At 41.9% G+C, this 19,421-nt stretch overlaps 1 protein-coding gene across 4 annotated transcripts in view; it reads left to right on the top strand.

Moving 5' to 3' along the window:
- The window catches only part of GSR (glutathione-disulfide reductase), a 112,517-nt gene that overhangs the window by 57,575 nt on the left and 35,521 nt on the right, over positions 1–19,421 (top strand). For all 4 annotated transcript variants that reach the window (XM_078780225.1, XM_068122480.2, XM_068122470.2 and 1 more), the window contains 5 exons: positions 7,161–7,215; positions 9,339–9,438; positions 11,008–11,094; positions 12,187–12,336; positions 12,449–12,560. In XM_078780225.1, coding sequence (XP_078636351.1) covers positions 7,161–7,215; positions 9,339–9,438; positions 11,008–11,094; positions 12,187–12,336; positions 12,449–12,560 — 504 coding nt within the window. The remainder of the gene's footprint in view (positions 1–7,160; positions 7,216–9,338; positions 9,439–11,007; positions 11,095–12,186; positions 12,337–12,448; positions 12,561–19,421) is intronic.

Below are 19,421 nucleotides of genomic sequence, written 5' to 3'. Positions count from 1 at the left end.
CAATGTCATGAATACGAAGTTAATGGATTGAAGCGGTGTATGGTTCATGATTCAATGATAAGCGGTGTACGAAACTAACAACCGCAGAAGTATGGAATTCGCCTGGGTTTTTTGATAGCATGTTATTAACCCAATCCTTGTGGGGTATATAGATTACAGTAGATCTTCCCTCAGTTCTGTAAGTAGAACTTACCTTACAGATGTCGGGATTCTTCCAAATGTATTTCTTTAATGTTATAAACAGCATTAGCGGCTGTTTAAAAAGCCAGTCATACGTGTTTGTGGTTTGTAATATTTTACAAGCTCTGCTTCGCCGCTGCTAGACTTTCGGTCTTGTTTTGAACAAGACCTCTACAGGCAAGTGATCCGAGGTGCCAATCTCGGCTCTAACAGTGGGGCTGAAGTATGATGGAGATTCGACAATTACCAGATATAATGCACATCTACCTCTAGTCAGCCTTTTATCTAATTGCTCCAGTCCATTGGAAATGCAGAAGTTTTTGCAGGCTCTTCCAGCTTTGTCTGTAGGAGAACTACTTCCAAGTATAGCACTATAGGAAGGATAGCACTTCCAAGCACATTGAAATCACCTACAAGAACAGTGTGTTTAGCATCTGTTGTCATGATCATGTTGTCTAGCTCTTCAGAAAGGCAGTTGACAAGATGACAGTCAGAGCCAGGGAGTGAGCCAGGTTTATACATGAGATCTATAAGATTTCCATATTTGATTTTTTTAAATTTTATTATTGTTCCCCACATAAGTTCAAGGCTCTGTCGTTCAGGTCATTGTGTTGCTGAACCTGCATGGATTATTTATACCATGCTATGAGACTACCTCACCCATCACATCAGTCATGTCTAGCAGACGGCTGCTGATAGCTGGGTCGGGAAATGTCTGAATCAGTGACATCATCATTTAGGAGAGACTCGGTGACAAGAATGATATTTTCTTTGCTGGGATTAGCCTGGTGAGATAGCACACCAATATTCGTTCCCAGATCACAAACATTGGCATATAGCATATGCAAATCACGATTTCTCTTTGTTTGACTCATCATAATGATTATTTTCTTGTGGAAGGGAAGATTTAGGTTTGAAGTGAACTCCATCGGCTGAGCAATAAGGCGTCCATGGCTTCTGTCTACTTCTACCATCACCATCACACCAGGGAGTGACTATTCACTCATAGCTGAGGTCCACTGGTTGATGTCTTCTTCATCGGAGATGTTTGCCCATGCTGTTGAAGGAACTGCGCCTCTCATCTGCCGAGGACTGTGAACAGTCCCCATCTAGGTAGGTGTCGATGCCAGTTATCGATCACAAAGATCTACCTCCCGCCTTCTCGAGCCATTTCCGACTCTAAGGGGTATACTACACCACCCCATAAGGGGCTTTTCTGGTTATTTACTGCTGCCAGAAACTCGGCGTTTGCTGAACACTGGCTGCACCGCTTACAGCCATATGGTGAAGAGGATGTCAGTATCACTCCCCTGCCAGATGGGCTTGCCACTCAATCTACTCAAGTTGCTATACTAGTGGTCACATCTCCTGCTGGATTTTTTAACTTTCATTTTAGGTCTGTAGTACCATCAACTAGATACGTTGCTGAAAAGCAAAATAACCTCGTCTGTCCTCTTTGTCTGCCCCTCTCCTATGTCCTGTCTGGCTTGCTTAAACCTACCAGGAGCTAAAAAGCTCTCCATGCTATGGGAACACAGTCATCTACTTCCAGGGTTTGCTTTTGCATGATTTGGACTGATATAGATGTACTTACAGTATATGGCTGCGTTCACATTTTTAAAACTCATCTACTTCCAGGGGAGGTACTTGTTTGCTGCCCCTCCTTGTCTCGCTTCCTTGGACACTGTTGGCTAAGGAAGCAATCCTGTCAAGCTAGTCATGTATAATTTGTGAGAGCAGCTGTGGTTCAAAAGTGAATGGATGTCTTTGATTAATGATGAGAGCATAATCTGTATATTAAAGGAGCTGCATTTCTCCATCTTTCTCTTTTACTGCCCATTGGTTGGACAGCTGCTCTGACTCAACTCTCAATTGAACTTCAAAAAAAAATCAAATGATATGTCTACCATTTTGGTCACCACTTATAAGGCTTAGGGCCTCAGGCTTCATCTATCTATAATTCCAGTAATCTCTGTGTGTATGTGTGTGTGTATGTATGCGACAACGATTTCTCGACAACTACCGGTCCGATATACTTGAAACTTGCCAGGTATATTGCTGGGGACCCGAGGATGTGCCTTTTCAAGGTTTGAAATTAATCGGACAAGTACTTACCGAGCTATGGCGATTTAGCCGTTCGCCGTTCGCTTTGGCGTTGCGAATGGACCAAACCATTGCATGTAAATAGAGGGGGGGGTTCTGTGGTCGTTGCGAATGGACCAAACCATTCATGTAAATAGAGGGGGGGGTTCTGTGGTCGTTACTGCCACGTGGTTTCAAAGTTTTTTTTTGTTGTTGTTGTTTGCACGCATGATTTTTTGCACCCACGTACGGGCACGCCCTAGGATGTTTACACACACACACCCCTACACAAATTTTTTTTTTTTTTTTTGGCAAGGAACGGGCACCCACGTACGGGCACGTCCTAGCTTATATATAGTACGGGCATGCCCTAGTACCTCTAATGGACATTTGAAGACTCAACAATGGGTTTTCTGTCATGAAATAAAGGTACGTTTTGAGGACAGATCGGTACATTTTGATTATAACCCATGCAGAGGAGAATGCATGCTTTGTTCAGGAGTGATCAAGGTGGTGTTCTACTATACACCGCCCAAAGAAAACTTTCGTACTTATGCAAAGCACAGGAGAAAACAAGAAAGAGCAATCAGAGATTGCAAACCCTCGCCAGGATGTATATTCAGTGATTTTTAAGGCTTTTGTGTTAAAATAAATATGGCGGTCGAACCACGTGACCGATGACGTCACCATTTTTTTTTTCTCCACTAATTCATTCCTAGATGACACAATATATTTCATCTTGATCGGATGAAGTTTTGTTCTTGTCAAATTATGACGTCATAGTGGAGGCACCTATGACATCATCATTAACAGATGTTATTCCACATGGAGAGTTCTTTACAATGAGCCATGTCAATTTTTTCTATGCAGCGCTTTCAGAGATATAGAAGTGCAAATGTTTTCGGTTTTTCCAAGATGACGGCCGAACCACGTGACCGATGACGTCATCATTTTTTTTTCTCCACCAGTTTATGCCTACATGACGCTCAAGAAATTTCATCTTGATAGGATGAAGTTTTGTACTTGTAGAATTATGACGTCATAATGGAGGCACCTATGACATCATCATTAACATATATTATTCCCCATGGAGAGTTCTTTACAATGAGCCATGTCTCAATTTTTTCTCTTCAGCGCTTTCAGAGATGTAGAGGTGCAAAGATTTTCGGTTTTTCCAAGATGGCGGCCGAACCACGTGACGTATGACGTCATAATTATCATAAAAAAATTATACAGGTGGAGTTGCACCTATGTTGAAAATTTCCTGTTAATCGGACCAACGGTTGCCGAGAAAATCGTATTTATTCTGTGCAGACAAACAGACAAACGGACTCAAATGCAATACCCTCTCCTCTGGCGAGGGTGAAAATGGAAGGTTGTTCTACGTCATTTTGGTTTTTACCAGAGTTTTCAAGGCTCATAGTGTGCAGATGCAGGATGTATAACCAAACAGTATTTCATATGTGCATTGCGCATGGACATATAATTCACATATTATTTGAAGTAAATAAACATACGTGGGAAGTTGGAGGCAACAAAAAGTCGGTTGGTGGGAATCGGAATCGGGTTTTATTTAAATAATAATTTTTTTTAACCAAAATTGTTTAAAAATCGCTATTGGAGAGATTGTCAGTGACCAAAAAATACAATACAAAACTGATAGTCATTTATTGACAAGTAATGATAAGTAGGTTCCATGTATGACAACTTCAAACTTTGTGTTTGTGGTGACAATATAGTAAATACGTACAACGACAATGGTACCCAGTAGAGTGCATACCTCTGCCAGACACATAGTTTGTTTTGTATCCACTGATAGGCCGGATCTGGATTCGGACCTGAACCAAAATCGAATCGGCTTGTTCTTGTCACCTACCCAACTAATTCCCCAAGTTTAGTCATAACCCATTCATAACTTTTTGAAATATCATGTTACATATCGTATTTGTCCCCATCTCTCAATGGTGAAGAATCACTTTAAAAATTCTCATATCCTGATTCGTCTTTGTTATACACCCAACCTGTCCACCAAGTTTCGTCTGAATCCATTCATAACGTTTTGAAATATTCTCCTCACAAACAGACAAACAGGGGCGAATACATAACCTCCATCCACCTTTGTTGTGCTGCTCTTTTATGTCATTTATCTTTAAAAGTTGCCTCATTCTAACAATCCTCCCCTCTTATGTCTGTCTGGAGCATTGCCTTCCTTTATGAAGCAGGGTGTCTTGGTTGGTTTTGTTGTGGGTATCGTTCACAATATCCATCAAGTTCAAGTCTACAGACGCAGAAGTATTGCATTTTGGCTTCTTGCCTTGTAAAGAGAAGCCACCCCTTTGACAGCATTTGACAATGTTTGAGTTTTTCATCCCCTACCATTCAGCTCCTCCTGATAAATCGTACTGCATTGAAGATGGAAGCATTGGAGCTGATTTCAGCTTAACTTGACTATTGGCCTATGAGATTTTACTTGGCATGAGTCATCCTGCACAAGCTGTTTGCAATATAGTCCAGGTTTTCATCATACTTGAGGCATGTGCCTTTTGTTTTTTTTTACGAACAGACTTAGTACAGTTGGTGCTAATAGAATAGCTTGGAGGTATGTGCATCTGTCTTTGAGCTGTTTAGATTGGTTTCAAATCTTGAACAAGCTATAAACTGTCACCATAGTATCTTGCATGTGTGACGATTTATCAATGTGCGTCCATCGGAAGGACATTAATCCAGAGGATCCATCTGTCAGCACTGGTCAAAGGTCTGCAGCCAAAGGTCAAAGGTCTCAGATCGGCAGTCTGCAGCCTCCCTACTCTCTGCAGACCTGGGCAAAATCACAGACTGGTCAAACAAGTGGAACATGTCTTTCAATCCTGACAAATCTCACATTCTTACTATGTCTCTCTGAAAAGATGGACTGGACAACCCTCCCATCTACTTTCTCAAAAATCCTCTTCAAGAAGTTCTGTCGCTCAAGACTTTGAGTCTCACTATCTGCCATGATCTTTCCTGGGAAAACCACATTTCCAAGCTGGCCTCCAAAGCCAGTCGCCGACTGGGCATCCTCCGTCGTGTGAAGTCCTTCCTGGGCACACCTGAGCTCCTCACCACATACAAGGCTTTCATCCGCAGCTCAATGGAATACTGTTCTCCCCTCTGGGCCGGTGCTCCTGCCTCACACCTAGCTCGGCTTCACACTGTTGAAACCAAAGCTTTCAGAATCATTGGAATCTCCCACGATGAAGCTAACACTGAGGGCCTTTCACTCACTCAGCGCAGGCAGGTTGGTGGTCTTTCTGTCTTCTACCGACTCCACTCTGGCCTTGATCCCCCAGCTCTCTCTGTGCTCTGTCCCTCAAATATTCCTACAGGTTGCACAAGATCTGCCAGCATCCCTCTTCTGGTGAAACTGCCAAAATCTAGGCTCTCTGCTCACCTTCACTCCTTCATTCCCCTTTTCTCCCGCCTCTGGAACAAACTCCCCCACTCCCTTCAATCCACTCCTCTCTCCAGGTCTTTAAAACAGCTGTTCACCACCATCTCTTATCTTCCCCCATCCAAAACCTTGATCTTTTCTACCCCCGCTAATTCACCCCAGATCCACTTTTTTGAAATTCCAACTTCTTTCCTGGAAGTCCTTGCAGTGTCCATATGTTTTATACCTCTCCCACCTCCCCCCAAGCCCTCTCCCTCCCACAGATCTCCTGATGTCTCTGCTCTCAAACGTTGTGTTTGTGTCCTTCCCCATCTCTCCCCATCTTGTCTACCGCTCCCCTTATTATATGTTTTATGTGTCGGTTTGACTTTTTGTGTGATTAATGTTAGCTCTTTCACGAGCCTCGATCTTGGATACAAAAAAAAAGGGGGATGTTAAAGATCTCACGGTGTTATTCACCAAGAGTAAGCAAGTTATTGCCTGTTATCTACTTCCGTCAAGTTGTATCCAACTTCAAGGGACAGTCATAATCGTATTTCTCCAAACATCCCTATCCTGCACTGCTTCCCAAAGCTCTGACAGAGACCGCTTTGTTGCAGCCTTTACCTCATCCATCAAGCATATATATATATGGTGTACCTCTTCCTCTTTTTCCTTCATGGTTGACTTCTGATTGATTATTTGTTGCCTGTACTTTAGCCAAATTCCAAATTCCTGCCACCTTCAGTTGAATTTCAGACCTGGCAGGTTGGTTCATGACAGATTCGAGCCAAAAACATTCCTTAGCTGACCGCACAATAAGTTGGGAATAATCGGGGTGATTAAATATGTAGCAGTGGAGACATCGTAGAGTTGCCTCCTCTTTGGTCCACTTATTTGATGTTTTTGGTTCATTTAAACAATGTACCCTACTTTCAAAACATCTGCATATAGGACTGATTCCATTACAAGGTAAAGTGGTACATTTTTTTAACCAAATTGTCGATTTACATGGTGTTCCTTTAATCCTGACTCGGCAATGACTGCAATGTGCCCAATTAATGCGACCTTGTGGGGTTGGCAAGGGAGAATTGGTTGGCCCATCTTTCTTTGGTATTTGGGCTGGAATTTGGAATTGATGAGGGTGCTGGTAATGACTCGTCTCACCAGCTTAACGTCGAACGGAGAGGTGGCTCACCTTGTGACGTAACACCCAGGCTCTGAAACATCAATCTCTCAGGCTTATAGTCGGGCTGAGAATTGAACCCAGATTAGTCGGCTCAAATTTAAGTGCACTACATCTGCACCTTCTTGTTGGACTTCCTTTCATTCAGAGTACACGTATTTCATTCATAGTATATGAAGTTTACAAATGAGAAAGACGTGTTTCATTTGTATGAGAGAGAAAGAAACGGAGATAAACTTTAGATACATAGATGGTTCACTCTTTCTATTCCTGACCACGGTTCTCAATTTACCTTTAATGCAGGTGCTGATTTTGGCATTACAAGTGATGGATTCTTCAACCTGGAAGATCTGCCCAGGTATAAAAATGTCTGCAATAAAAGGGCGTGGTCGGGGTGTACCTATCTGGCTAAATAATATTACTGGCTTACTGATATCGCAACTGGTGTCCATGTCACATGACCTGCTGCCATGAAATGAGGTGGAAGTTGCATGGAGTGTTTATTAATTACAGGCATGAAGTGTTTACTAACTACTTTTTTGTATACAGAATATAGGCTCATGAATTTAGGTTTTTTTCTGTAGTTTTCGAAGTAAACACTTACACACTTTGTCTGCAATTTTTATGGCCGCACAGTCTGAAAGGAAGTCACAGTGGTACATTCTCTGCCATAAAAAAAACCAAATGCGTTTTATTTTTGTGACATTATGGGACACAGATTAGGTGTAAGCCTCTTGTTCTTATTCTTCTTCTTCTTCTGCAACAATTATTCTAAAGTTATTGTGAGTTTGGTCCAAGTCTTATATGAAGCTCCTGGCCAGGCCTGACATTTGACTAATAGTCGGAGTTTGCAAAATGAAGGCAACATAAACTTCCAGAGGCATTTTGTGTTAAGAGTTTGGAACAGTTCTTTAACCTACTTTGAACATGCTGAATCCAAACATTGTTCCTGAGCTGAATTCTGGGTCGTTAACCCCTTAATTTCCAATTTAAAATGCATGTACTAAATTAACCGGACTCTAATTAGAATGGCAATGATGTCGTGTTTTTCATTCATCAATTGCAAAGAAAACCACATATTGTTTATTTTTTTTATTAATCTTCATAATTTAAATGACGTTTCTATTGTTTTTAAAGTTTAATTTGAGTTTTGTAGAAGAATTGACAGATTACCCTGCAATCTCTCCGAGGCTGACAGGATGGCCTAGACCTCGAGGTATGCACACTCGCCTCTAGTGTCTAGAGGTGTCTAGCGTCTAGCCTGGGTTCGAATCCCGGCCCAGCTATAAACTGTCAGTTCGATGTTTCACAGGCGGGGTGATTCATCAATATGTATGTCATCCCTCGGATGGATGTTAAACTTGGGGTCCCGTATGCCAGCATGGGTTGGTGGACGTTAAAGATCCCATGGTATCCTTCGCAAAGGGTAGGCGAGCTATTGCCGGCACCATGGCCAAGTTACAAGTTCCTTCCCTAACTAGGCGAATGGTGAATGTCAGGCCTGGTCAGGCTGGTTTGTGAAAGACTTGGGCCAAGCTTCCCCCGCCCACCCCGCAAGGTGGGATAATAGTGGCCATTAAAGGGCAACAAAAAAAAACACCCTGCAATATATTTTATTCACAGTGTGTGTTATACAGAGTAAATTATATAATATAAATCCAGCAATTTGTTCAATTTACAATACACATGATTGCAAATGTATGTGTGTATATGTACAGTGCCTATAGAAAGTCTACACCCCCTTCAAATTTTTCACCTTTTGTTGCCTTGTAGCCTGGAATGAAATTGCATTAAATCAGACTTTTTCCTCTTTTATTTACACATCGTAACTCACAACTTCCAAGTGAAAAACAAATTCTACAAATTTCAGAAACTTAATTAAAAATACAAAACTAGAATGTCTTGGTTGGGTAAGTGTCAACCCCCCTTATAATGATAATAGCAATTGTAAATTAGCTCCGGTGTAACCAATCGCCTTCAAAATCACACACCAAATTAATTGGCCTCCACCTGTGTTAAATTGTAGTCATTCTGTATCTTTCAGAATACAATCAGCTGTTCCTGTTGTTTCATCTGCTGGGTAGTGCATTTCACAGCAACGACTCAACCATGAGCACCAAGGAGCTTTCAAAAGACCTCCGAGATAGGGTTGTGGAAAGGCACAGATCAGGGGATGGGTATAAAAATATTTTAAAGCTTTGAATATCCCTTGGAGCACGGTCAATACAATCATTAAAAAGTGGAAAGTGTATGGTGCCACCAAAACCCTGCCTAGTTCAGGCCATCCCTCCAAACTGGATTACCAAGCATGGAGGAGACTGATCAGTGAGGCCACCAATAAGCCAATGGCAACTTTGAAAGAGCTACAGGCCTTTATGGCAAAGACCAATGATACCTAAAAATATTATTGTGAACAGAATTTGCTGCAGAATCAGAAAGGATTAATCAACATAAAGTAATGCCTTTCTTGTTCTGTTGCAGGCAGGCAGTTGTTGTGGGAGCTGGTTACATTGCCGTTGAACTTGCTGGCATATTCAACCACCTAGGTTGTAAAACATCTCTGGTCATTCGATACGATGAGGTACAGAATGCTTGTGTTTTGTTTACTAAAGCTGCAATTTGCCCATCTTGTTGCTTACAAATCCCCTGTTTCATCTTGATCTCGCACAACGTATATAAATTTTCTTCCAGTTGCATAGCCTTTGTGAGTGCAGAGGGTCCTCTAAGCTTTCTGTGAAATGTACCGTTACTCGTGTCTTGGGTTGGTCCCGTGTATTTTTAGTTGTATTTGGTCCTGCTGTATTGATACCGAGTTTGTTTTTTAGGCCTCAACTATGCCATGTGCTCAGCAATCTGGACCTGCGCATTCTCTCCTTTGTTTTTCCTCTTTCATACTTGTTCCTTTTCTCATATCTCAAAAAAAGAAAAGAAAAGGACCCCCTAAAACTACTCTACCGGGCTCTGTGTCTTTCTCGCCTGAGGAGGTAGAGAAAGTTCTGTTCGACCTTGGCTCTGCTTCGTCTATGGGCCCATGTTTTATAATCCTGCTCTGCTGTTCTTGCTCCCCCTCTATCTGCCCCTCTGTGTTCACGGAGAGAAGGGATCTCATACAAATCAAGTTGCTGTTTGTATGGCAGGATGTGTGGATACAACAACAACAACAACAACAGGCATTTTAAGGCCATTTTCCCTGCTAGAGCAGGGGTTAGCCTTGCGGTCCCCATGACAATCTTCTCCATTTTGCCCTATTTTCTGCATCTCCCCTTGTTAACCCCCTTGCCCGCATTTCTTCTTCGACCATCTTTAGCCAAGTCTTTCTCGGTCTTCCCCATCCTCTACTTCCTTCTACATTCATTTCCATCATCATCTTCTACATTCATGTGTGGATATGCGATACAATAGAGGACACACTTCCAGAAACGCTGTAGTTCTTCTCTAGGTGAAATCTAAGTTTCACACATTAAGGGGTTCCTGATTCATCTCCTAAAGTCCAATCTTCCCACCCATTTCCCCTCTTTTGTTCCTCCTTTCTCCTGTTTGTGGTATTGCCTTCTAGAGACTGTTCATTTAGACTCTTTACTCGAGGACTTAGAAATGCATTACCTTAGTAGGTATGGACCTGCAAACCTTTCTACCTCCATTAACCCTACCTCACTCAACCCTTGCTGGTTACTGTGTTTCTTTCTCTTCCCTCTCTCTCCTCTTTTGTTGTTGGCTCACTACTTTGCTTGTTGCATCCAACTCTGATCCCATTGTCACTTTATGTTGCGTTTTCATCCTTTGTCAACTCGCCCTTCCATGAGCCTTGATGTTGGATACACAAAAAGTTTAATCACTGATGAAGCAAAATAGTGGAGTTGTTTTTGCCTTCAGAAGACTCTTTACAAATAATTTCATTTTGACTTAACAGTACCTTTGATAAAAACTCCATCTTATCATGAAAATTTCCACTTGATAAACATTGATAAAATAGAGAAACATTGTCAAATCACTGCATGTGATTTCTATTCTACCTCGGTCAAGTGCTGAACATATTTTCTGATCTAGTTGGGAAAAGCATTGCATTTTATCATACGTTTGAGTTCTCAGCACGTTTTTGTAGACTGTTGCCAAAAATATGATCATGATATTCACCTTGTTCTGAGTACAGGTTCTGCGAAAGTTTGACTCCATGATCAGCAGCAACTGTACCACAGAACTTGAGAGCGATGGTGTGGCACTGCTAAAACGCTCCCAGGTGAGGACAATAATTTGTAGTGATTTGTAATCTGTAGTTTTGGAACAAGTTTTGCTCGTGTCATGATTTTCTGTTCTGCTGCCTCATTTCCATTTTTTATGCCTCCTCCGCCGAAGTCACTGGAGGTATCATGTTTTCAGATTGTCCGTCCATTTGTCCGTCATAGGTTTTCGTTACTGCAATAACTTAAGAACGGCTGAAGGGATCCAAGTCAAACTTGGTATAAGTATGTATGATGATGCAAAGATTAACTGATTAGATTATGAGGTCAAGTGGTTAAAGGCCTGAGATCACGTTGTGTAAAAATTATATTACCGGTCAAGGGTCAGAGGTCCCTTTGTGTAAAAATTATATTACCTAGCTAACTTGTGAACCAGGATTTTGACCAAACTTTGTATAAGTTTGCGGTGTTTGCGGATACGGTGTTAGCTCTTTCACGAGCCTCGATCTTGTATACAAAAAAGAAAAGAAAAAAAAAGAAGTATATATTATGATGCAAATGAATGAATGAATGAATGATCGTTTTAAGGCCATTTTCCCCACTAGAGCGGGGGTTAGCCTTGCGGGCCCCATGACAATCATGGTTCCCTGTTTGAGGCAATGTTTTTATGGCCGGATGCCCTTCCTGACACCAACCCTTAGTCACCTCTTACGATGCGCAGAGATACGGTGTACCTATTCTAAACCGGGGTACACACCAGGATCATTCATCCCAGCAAGCTGGTACTCAATTTGCCGACCTCGGAAGGATGACAGGCTGAGTCAACTCCCCTAGCATTAATTCAGCGATCGACCGGGATTCAAACCCAGGATCCTAGGATCCCAAGCCGGCACCCTAACCGTTAAGCCAACACCAGGCTAATGAACAACACCAGGCTAATGATGCAAAGATGAACTGATTAGATTTCAGTGTCAACGGTCAGAGGTCATGACAGGTAAAAATGGGAAACTTGGGAACAGCTGAAGGGATGAAAAAAGGGATAAAAATCAAACTTGGTTGAAGTATGTATATAATGATGTCATAATGTGGGAGGAGGCATATCGGTCGACGTCGAAGAGTGCCGATGTAGTTCAAAATTGTTTTTTAATCAGGTGTGCAATGTGAGCCGAAACTCATCTGGGAGGTTGGTGGTTACTGTTGTAAGAGGAAATGCAGCTGACCATATTCTGTCAGATGTTGACTGCCTTGTCTGGGCCATTGGAAGAAAACCCAATTGTCAGGACCTGAACATGAGCAAACTGGTGAGTGTTGTGAGCAACTTATCCAAAGGTGATATATGGAAAGCATTCAGGTTGAATACAGTCAGCTTACTATTTTCTATATCCCTCCCCTCTCATCTACTGTCATGTCTAGGGAATTTCTTTGGATTCCACTGGCCATATTTGTACAGATGAGTATCAGAATACAAACCATTCAGGCATCTATGCACTTGGAGATGTGTGTGGCAAAGCTTTGCTTACTCCAGGTGAACATCTTCATTTTCTATCTAATTATTTTGCACTAGTTAGTTGTATTTGCTATGACAGTTGTTATAGTTAAAACCAAAAAAAAATTGGTTGTTGAAACATTGTGAATTTTTGAGGTAGTTTTTTGAGAAATATAATAATCTGGACAGGTGGTGGGGCAAGTATGGGTGTTGTTTGGGGGAGGGACTGACATGGGGATGGAGGACTGGTTTTCAGAAAGAAATGCAAGTTACTTTTCCGGCAGTTTCCTCATCATATTGTATATTGGATTGATATTGTATATTGTATATTGGATTGATATTGGATTGAACCATTGTATATTGGTTGGACCATTGTATATTGAACCATTGTAACCAATGGATTGAACCATTGTATATTGGATTGATATTGATATTGATTGGACTGTTTGTTGTTCACATTGATATTGGATATCTGACAGCTGAGTTGGCTTGTGTGGCCACCTGGAGGCCTTTCAGTAAAGGGTAATGGGACATGTTAGCCTCACTTCACCTGGCTGTGCTGGACTGTTGGTCATGATTTTGTTTTGCTGACACTGCCTCAACTCCAACTGCTGCATGTGCCTATTGCGCCCGATTGCGCCATGTGCATATTGCGCTCACTGCAGCTCTGCAATAACCAGCGGGCTGAATTTGGAATTGAACTCTCATCCAATATCCATTCACTAACAACTACAGCTTCATATAAAGAGCAGCTTTATTAAGCATTGACTACTTGTGTAACATTACTCACAAGTTCTGCCCTTCTGCTGCTTATACAGTAGCTCTAAAAGTTACCTCCTTTTTCCTCACCATTCCTACTCGTCATTATGCAAATTCTAGTTATACATATTGAAAACTTCCATGTTTGTTCTTAACTCTTGACATGTCTTATTTTTATTGTTTTATTCTTTCTCACTGTTCTTTTATATTGTGAATTTTATTTCCTGCTTTTACATATAACCTCTGCCTTTTTGTCTACTATTTTATTATCATTATTCTTTCTTATTATTTTATACGAGCAATGGTACCCGGTGATGCTTGAGCAACACAAGGATGCTTCCCTGACGGGAACATTAAAAGAGGTGGGAGAGAGAGGAAGGGAGGAGGGAGAAAGGAGAGGAGGGGAAGGAGAAAGGAGAGGAGGGAAGGGGGACAGGAAGGGATGTGGAGGGGAGAGAGGAAAGGAAGGGAGGATGGGGACGGGGGGAGAGAGAGGGAGGACAGGGAGATGGGAGAGCAGGAGGGAGCAGGCGATGATGAGGTCAATGAGTGGGGAGCAGGATTAGTATTGAGTGGAGAAAGGAGGAGAGTGAGAGTGAATCAGGAAGAGGGGCAGAGGGAGTAGGAGGAGGGAGCAGGGGTGTTCCATTACCAATAAGCCTGAAGAGCACTCACCAAGTGGCTTAAGCACTCAAAGTTGCACTCCAATGAAACGGTTGAGAAGGAACGGCTGGCTTGCCAAGCGATAGCAAGCTGATTGCATTGTTAATCCGACGTGTGTGAACACCCTGGGGTCGCACCGCAGGTGTATCTCAAAATGCCACACATCACCAGCAAATTCTGCCTGTCACTTCGCTGAATATGAAGGAGGAAGGATCTTCTTCATCTTATTTTTAAGATTCATGCCGTTTTCAGAGCTGTGAGGCTGTATATACACCACGCACCCAGCCATAACAGTGGTGAACAAAGGAGCCTTTAGTTAATCCATAACACTGTATCGATTTCCTACTCTCTTTTTTAAAATCTCAGAACCGACTTGCAGAGTCAGGAATGTTTTCTGGTTCAAATGGGTGAAAATGTTCGGCAGATCTGACCCACCAATCTCCACTTCTTTAATACTTTGAAATGTACTCAATCTGGGTCCATCATATAGAGGGAATTTTAAAAACAGATGGTTCAAATCCTTGGGTTTATACAAGTATCGCAGGTCCCTGTAGAGAGATACCCTATCTAATGGAGGTATGAATTAAGATGACAGAGCAGAAGGATGGATGACAGCCTTTCTTAAACTAGAATGGCACTCAGTAGAGAGCATACATACCTCTGCCTGGTTGGCCATATCCATCAATGGTGAAGAATCACTTTAAAAAATTCTACTAGTTGGATCCGGATCCAGATCTTCACCAAAATTGAATCGATTCTTCCTTGTCACACACACAATCTGTCCAATAAGTTTTGTCCAAATTCATCCATAACTTTTTGAGATATTTTTTATTTAATGTTTTTGGCCCTATCTCCCAATGGTGAAGAATCACTTAAAAAATTCTAGTAGCCGGATCCAAATCTGGATCTTCACCAAAATCTAATCATTTCGTCCTTGTCACATATGCTACATCTCTGCCAAATTTCGTCTGAATCCGTCCACAACTTTTTGAGATATTTTGTTCACAAAGGGACAGACATCATATAGAGGGGTGAAAACATAACCTCCATCCACCTTTGGTGGCAGAGGTAATAAATAAATATGCTTGGTCACAAGAATTGCTGATTTATTAAAATGCTGCTCCTGGCTCACCTCTCCTCCTGCTCCCCTCTCACTCTCCTCCTGCTCCCCACTCATTGACATCATCGCTCTCTGCTCCCTCGTTCCTGTCCTCCTACTGACCTACTCCATCCTCCCTGTTCTCCTCTTCCCTTCCTCCTACTCCTCCCTTCCCCCTCATCCTGCTCCTCCTCTCTCTTCGTCCCCTCTCCCCTTTCCCCCTTCCTCTCCCCCAGATTTGACTCCAGATTTTGGCTCTTATTTAGCCTTCAAGAGTCAATCCTCAAACCTGAACACAGATTTAATTATATGCTTTAATTAGTTTGTGAGAGTAAATCATGCTTCCAAGGCAAGGCACATTTTAATGGGCCAAAATTAAAATGGCGGGTAAGACCCCTGCAAGGTGATGTTGAGCTCACCTGGGATAAAGCCTTTCATGTCGGTTGGCCATTATTTCTCTTCAAAAGGGATGTTTACATTTATCCAAACACCTAGTTTTCATTCTACCACTCCTTTGGAGTTCCCTTAGTATGCATGCAAAGATTGGGACCGCTAGGTTTCCTGGTTTTGGAGTTGTGGAAGAGACACACACACACACACACACAGACACACACACACTGACACATTTTATCCTTTATTATTACACATATATATATTTTAAATATCTTGACTAGATGTGTTATAGTTCTGCCTTTTTACATTCTCTTATTCCTTCTCTTGCTTTAGTTGATTTTCCAGAACCTATTTATACCATGTGTAGAATATTCGGCATAGTACACGTGTGCTGGCATGGAAAACTACATGCAATTATATTTGTCTATTTTTAAAAGACAATATATAAGGATAATTATCCTTTCTATCAGTTTTTCTCCAAATCAAACAATACAAGCCAAACGATCATCAGAAATAATCGTGAGATGAAGCACCTTCACTGTTCAACCTTGGTTCACCTTGGTCCAAGCAAACCTCACCATTGTTACACCTCATGTAATCGCTTCTTCATCAGTGGTTTCCTTTCACATCCAGTGGCTCTTAACACACATTCACTTTCCACTGGCAAGTCTCACATCCTTCTTGAGGAAATGTTTGTTGTGGTTATCGATTTCCTGTGTTTGATTTAAACATGGTTATCTCCCGGTGATGCTCAACTGTGGCTGATATAGGACCTCATAGTTCGAACCTTTATCATTGCCCAAGATAACATGGCCGAGGTGGAGATAAGACTGTGAATATACAAGTCGACTCTGTCAACCCACAATGAATCTAGTCGATAGCGAATATTAATCTTTTGAACCCCTTTGCCTAGCTGTCAGTTCACCTATAAAATAAAAAAATGAATGCCCAAAACCACGTGCTTCACTTCTTGATGACTTCTCAGATTTCCTTTCAACTCTGCTTATCTATCCAGGAAAGATTGATTCAAAGGGATTTAAACATTTAGTTGCTGCATTCTCTGATCACCTTTTATCAAAATTTCAGTACTTGGTAGATATTTTCAATATGCAGCAACAAATTATCTGTGCTACCCGTAATCAAGCTCGTACTTTGGATCGTGTTGTATCTCGGGAAACTGATCCTTTAAATGATATCAGGAAATCTGGAGACTTTCTGGCAGTTGCCTCACCATATGAACCATTGTATGTTGGATGTGTAGAGTGTATTTAGGTTGAATATATCTTTCTTTGAATAATTGTTGTGCCTGCAAATTACACTACACATCTCTCTTGATTTGGGTGTGTGTGTGTGTGTGTGTGTGTGTGTGTGTGTGTGTGTGTGTGTGTGTGTGTGTGTGTGTGTGTGTGTGACAGAGAGAGAGAGAGAGAGAGAGAGAGATAGATAGATAGATTTGTGCATAATATCTGTGTCTCTAATGTGTAAACAAAAAAAAAAAACGAAACCCATCCCCTCCTTTCAGGTTAAACAATCAACATGCACATTGCACTATCATTGCAAAATGTATGCAGGGATGGACAGGGAACAATCATTATTCAAAGAGAGATGTAGGGATGGTTTCACATAATTCCTTGTGACCATCCCTACCTTGTTTACATTATTTTTGTCATGTCTTTCCTAAATCATTTTACATACCAAAAACGTTTTTTATTACCAGTACTTGTTGACTTTTAAACACCCCCTTCTTCTGACCAATTATTTCTTATTTTTAACCATTCCTTTGAACTCTTCACGTATGTTGTAGTGTTGCATGATATGCTATCATATTAACTCGATGACTCTTCAGTACTTTGGCAACAAATTAAATTCTATTTTCACGCCTCATGATTATCCTAAACAATCGGTTTAAAAATATTGAACCAACCATTTCAAAATATTTTTAGTTAATTTGCTCCAATTATAATCACACAATTCCCTAAAACTTTCAACATTTTAGGTAGTTCACAGCTGACTTGTATTCATTCACTTAAAAAAACAGGTAGTGGACAAAAAAAATGGAAACACCAATGTAAAGTCACTAAATATGGTGTTGGGCCACCACGTGCGACCAGTATGGCCTGTATGTGCTGTGGCATAGAGTTCATCAGCGTCTGGAATTCTGTGGGAGGGATGCGGTACCATTCCTCCACGAGAAAGTAAATCAACTCACATCTGTTTGATGGAGGTCTAAAACGCTGTCTCAGGCGTCATTCCATAATATCGCATAAATGCTCAATTGGGTTCAGATCTTGTGACTGAGATGGCCATGACATATGGATAACATACATCACTGTCATGCTCATCAAACCATTGGGCAAGTGTCATCTCATCACACTTGCTCTGTGGATCGGAGCATTTTGGGGTCTCATCTTGCAGCCATGCTAGCCATAATTATAAGCAACCAGGCCTGTGTAGCATTTTTCTACATGACTCTAAGCATGCTGGGATGTTATTTGCTTAATCAACACATGGGCCACACGTGTATGGAAGCTGCTGTTTAGTGTCCCTTATTTACTCAGGTGTTTCCATTTTTTCCACTGCCTGTATGCTGCAATTTTGAAAGAACATCCAAAAAAATCTGTCACTTGCAAATTATATTGTCAGGTTTGTGGGGGTAGATGATGAAATACCATAGTACAGATAGGATCGTATAGGTATAGCATGGACCGTGGACGAGTAGGAGACACCTCAATGTATTAAGTAGGGAAACTGGAGCTTAAGTTGTTTACGTGTCTTCACATGAGGGGTGAAGCTATGGTAATTAGATCGGGGTTAAGATTACTTTTCCCCCAGTGTGTGATTGCCCTGGTGGTTTTTCCCTATGTTTTTACAATTACAACAAGGCTGGCCATGAAAACCCTCGTTACAACAACAACCGTCCATTTATCAACCCTAACCGGCATAATTGCCGACAGAAACCCGAACATTCTCGATCGACAACTAAACCCCGCCTCCAAAGGATCGTAACTGGCAGGCTACGCCCCGAGCTTCGTCATTGGTCGTGGAGACTTGGGGTGATTTGATGGGGCTCGGGATTGGTCGGTGTGACGTCAGAGAGCGAGAGGGTTCGAGCGGGAAGAAGTCTCTCTCGGCTGGTTCTTGCATGAGCAAGACGGGCGCGATATTGCTCTTGTGTTGTGTGGACTTTTGGTGCTTTGGGGGAGGAGGTTGTTGCGGCCGTCAAAGAGGAGCAATAAGGCGGCGGTTTGTGGGGCTCTTTGTGCTTCGGACGGAAAGAGAGCAAAAAGAGGCCGTCTTCACAGCTCGCTCGACGGCTCTGTGTGCGTCGTCGGCTCGGCGCCATATTGGGTGACAAGTCGCAGGAAGCCTTGTACTTGGCCTTCACTGCCGACTGCACCAAATGATCTTGTTGGGACACCAAAGCTGAGTGCCGGCCGGCTAAAGAGATTTGCTTTTATTTTATTTGTTCCCTTTGTGTATGTATTTGAGTCTGCTGGAGGATCCTCACCATAGGGAATTAGATTTGCCTCACCTCACCATTTTTTATGCATTACATTTACTTTCATTAAATCATTATTATGGCTCTATTTTCATTTGGCGTGTCGCGTTTCTTTGTTTGAGGGTTCGGGAATCAACCCGTGTGGCTTTCATCAAGGTAAGCACCTCACCGCCTTCCGTCCCACACGGCCCAAAAGGTACCGCCAATAATTCGGCCGTTTGCCTCGGAAATTAAGGACCATCCGGCTCTCCGTCCAAGGCTGGTGTTCATCGGCTACATGCTTGACAATATTACCAAAAACACCTATGTTTGTTCCATTACATTAAAGGCCTCATATTTCTGTATTTGATTGAGAATAACTCCAACATGAAGGCCTTGTTCTCTATTATTGATAATATACTAAATAGATGTTAAACTCTTCTTCTTCTTCTTTTTTTAATGACTCCACGTCTATTTCTAGCCAAGCGATTTGATGATGCTATTCAGG

Source organism: Myxine glutinosa, chromosome 1 (genome assembly GCF_964187855.1).
Source record: "Myxine glutinosa chromosome 1, kmMyxGlut1.1, whole genome shotgun sequence".
NCBI classification, from domain to species: domain Eukaryota; kingdom Metazoa; phylum Chordata; class Myxini; order Myxiniformes; family Myxinidae; genus Myxine; species Myxine glutinosa.
The sequence above is the reverse complement of the archived record's forward strand: the minus strand, read 5'-3'. Positions and strand labels throughout refer to the sequence as shown.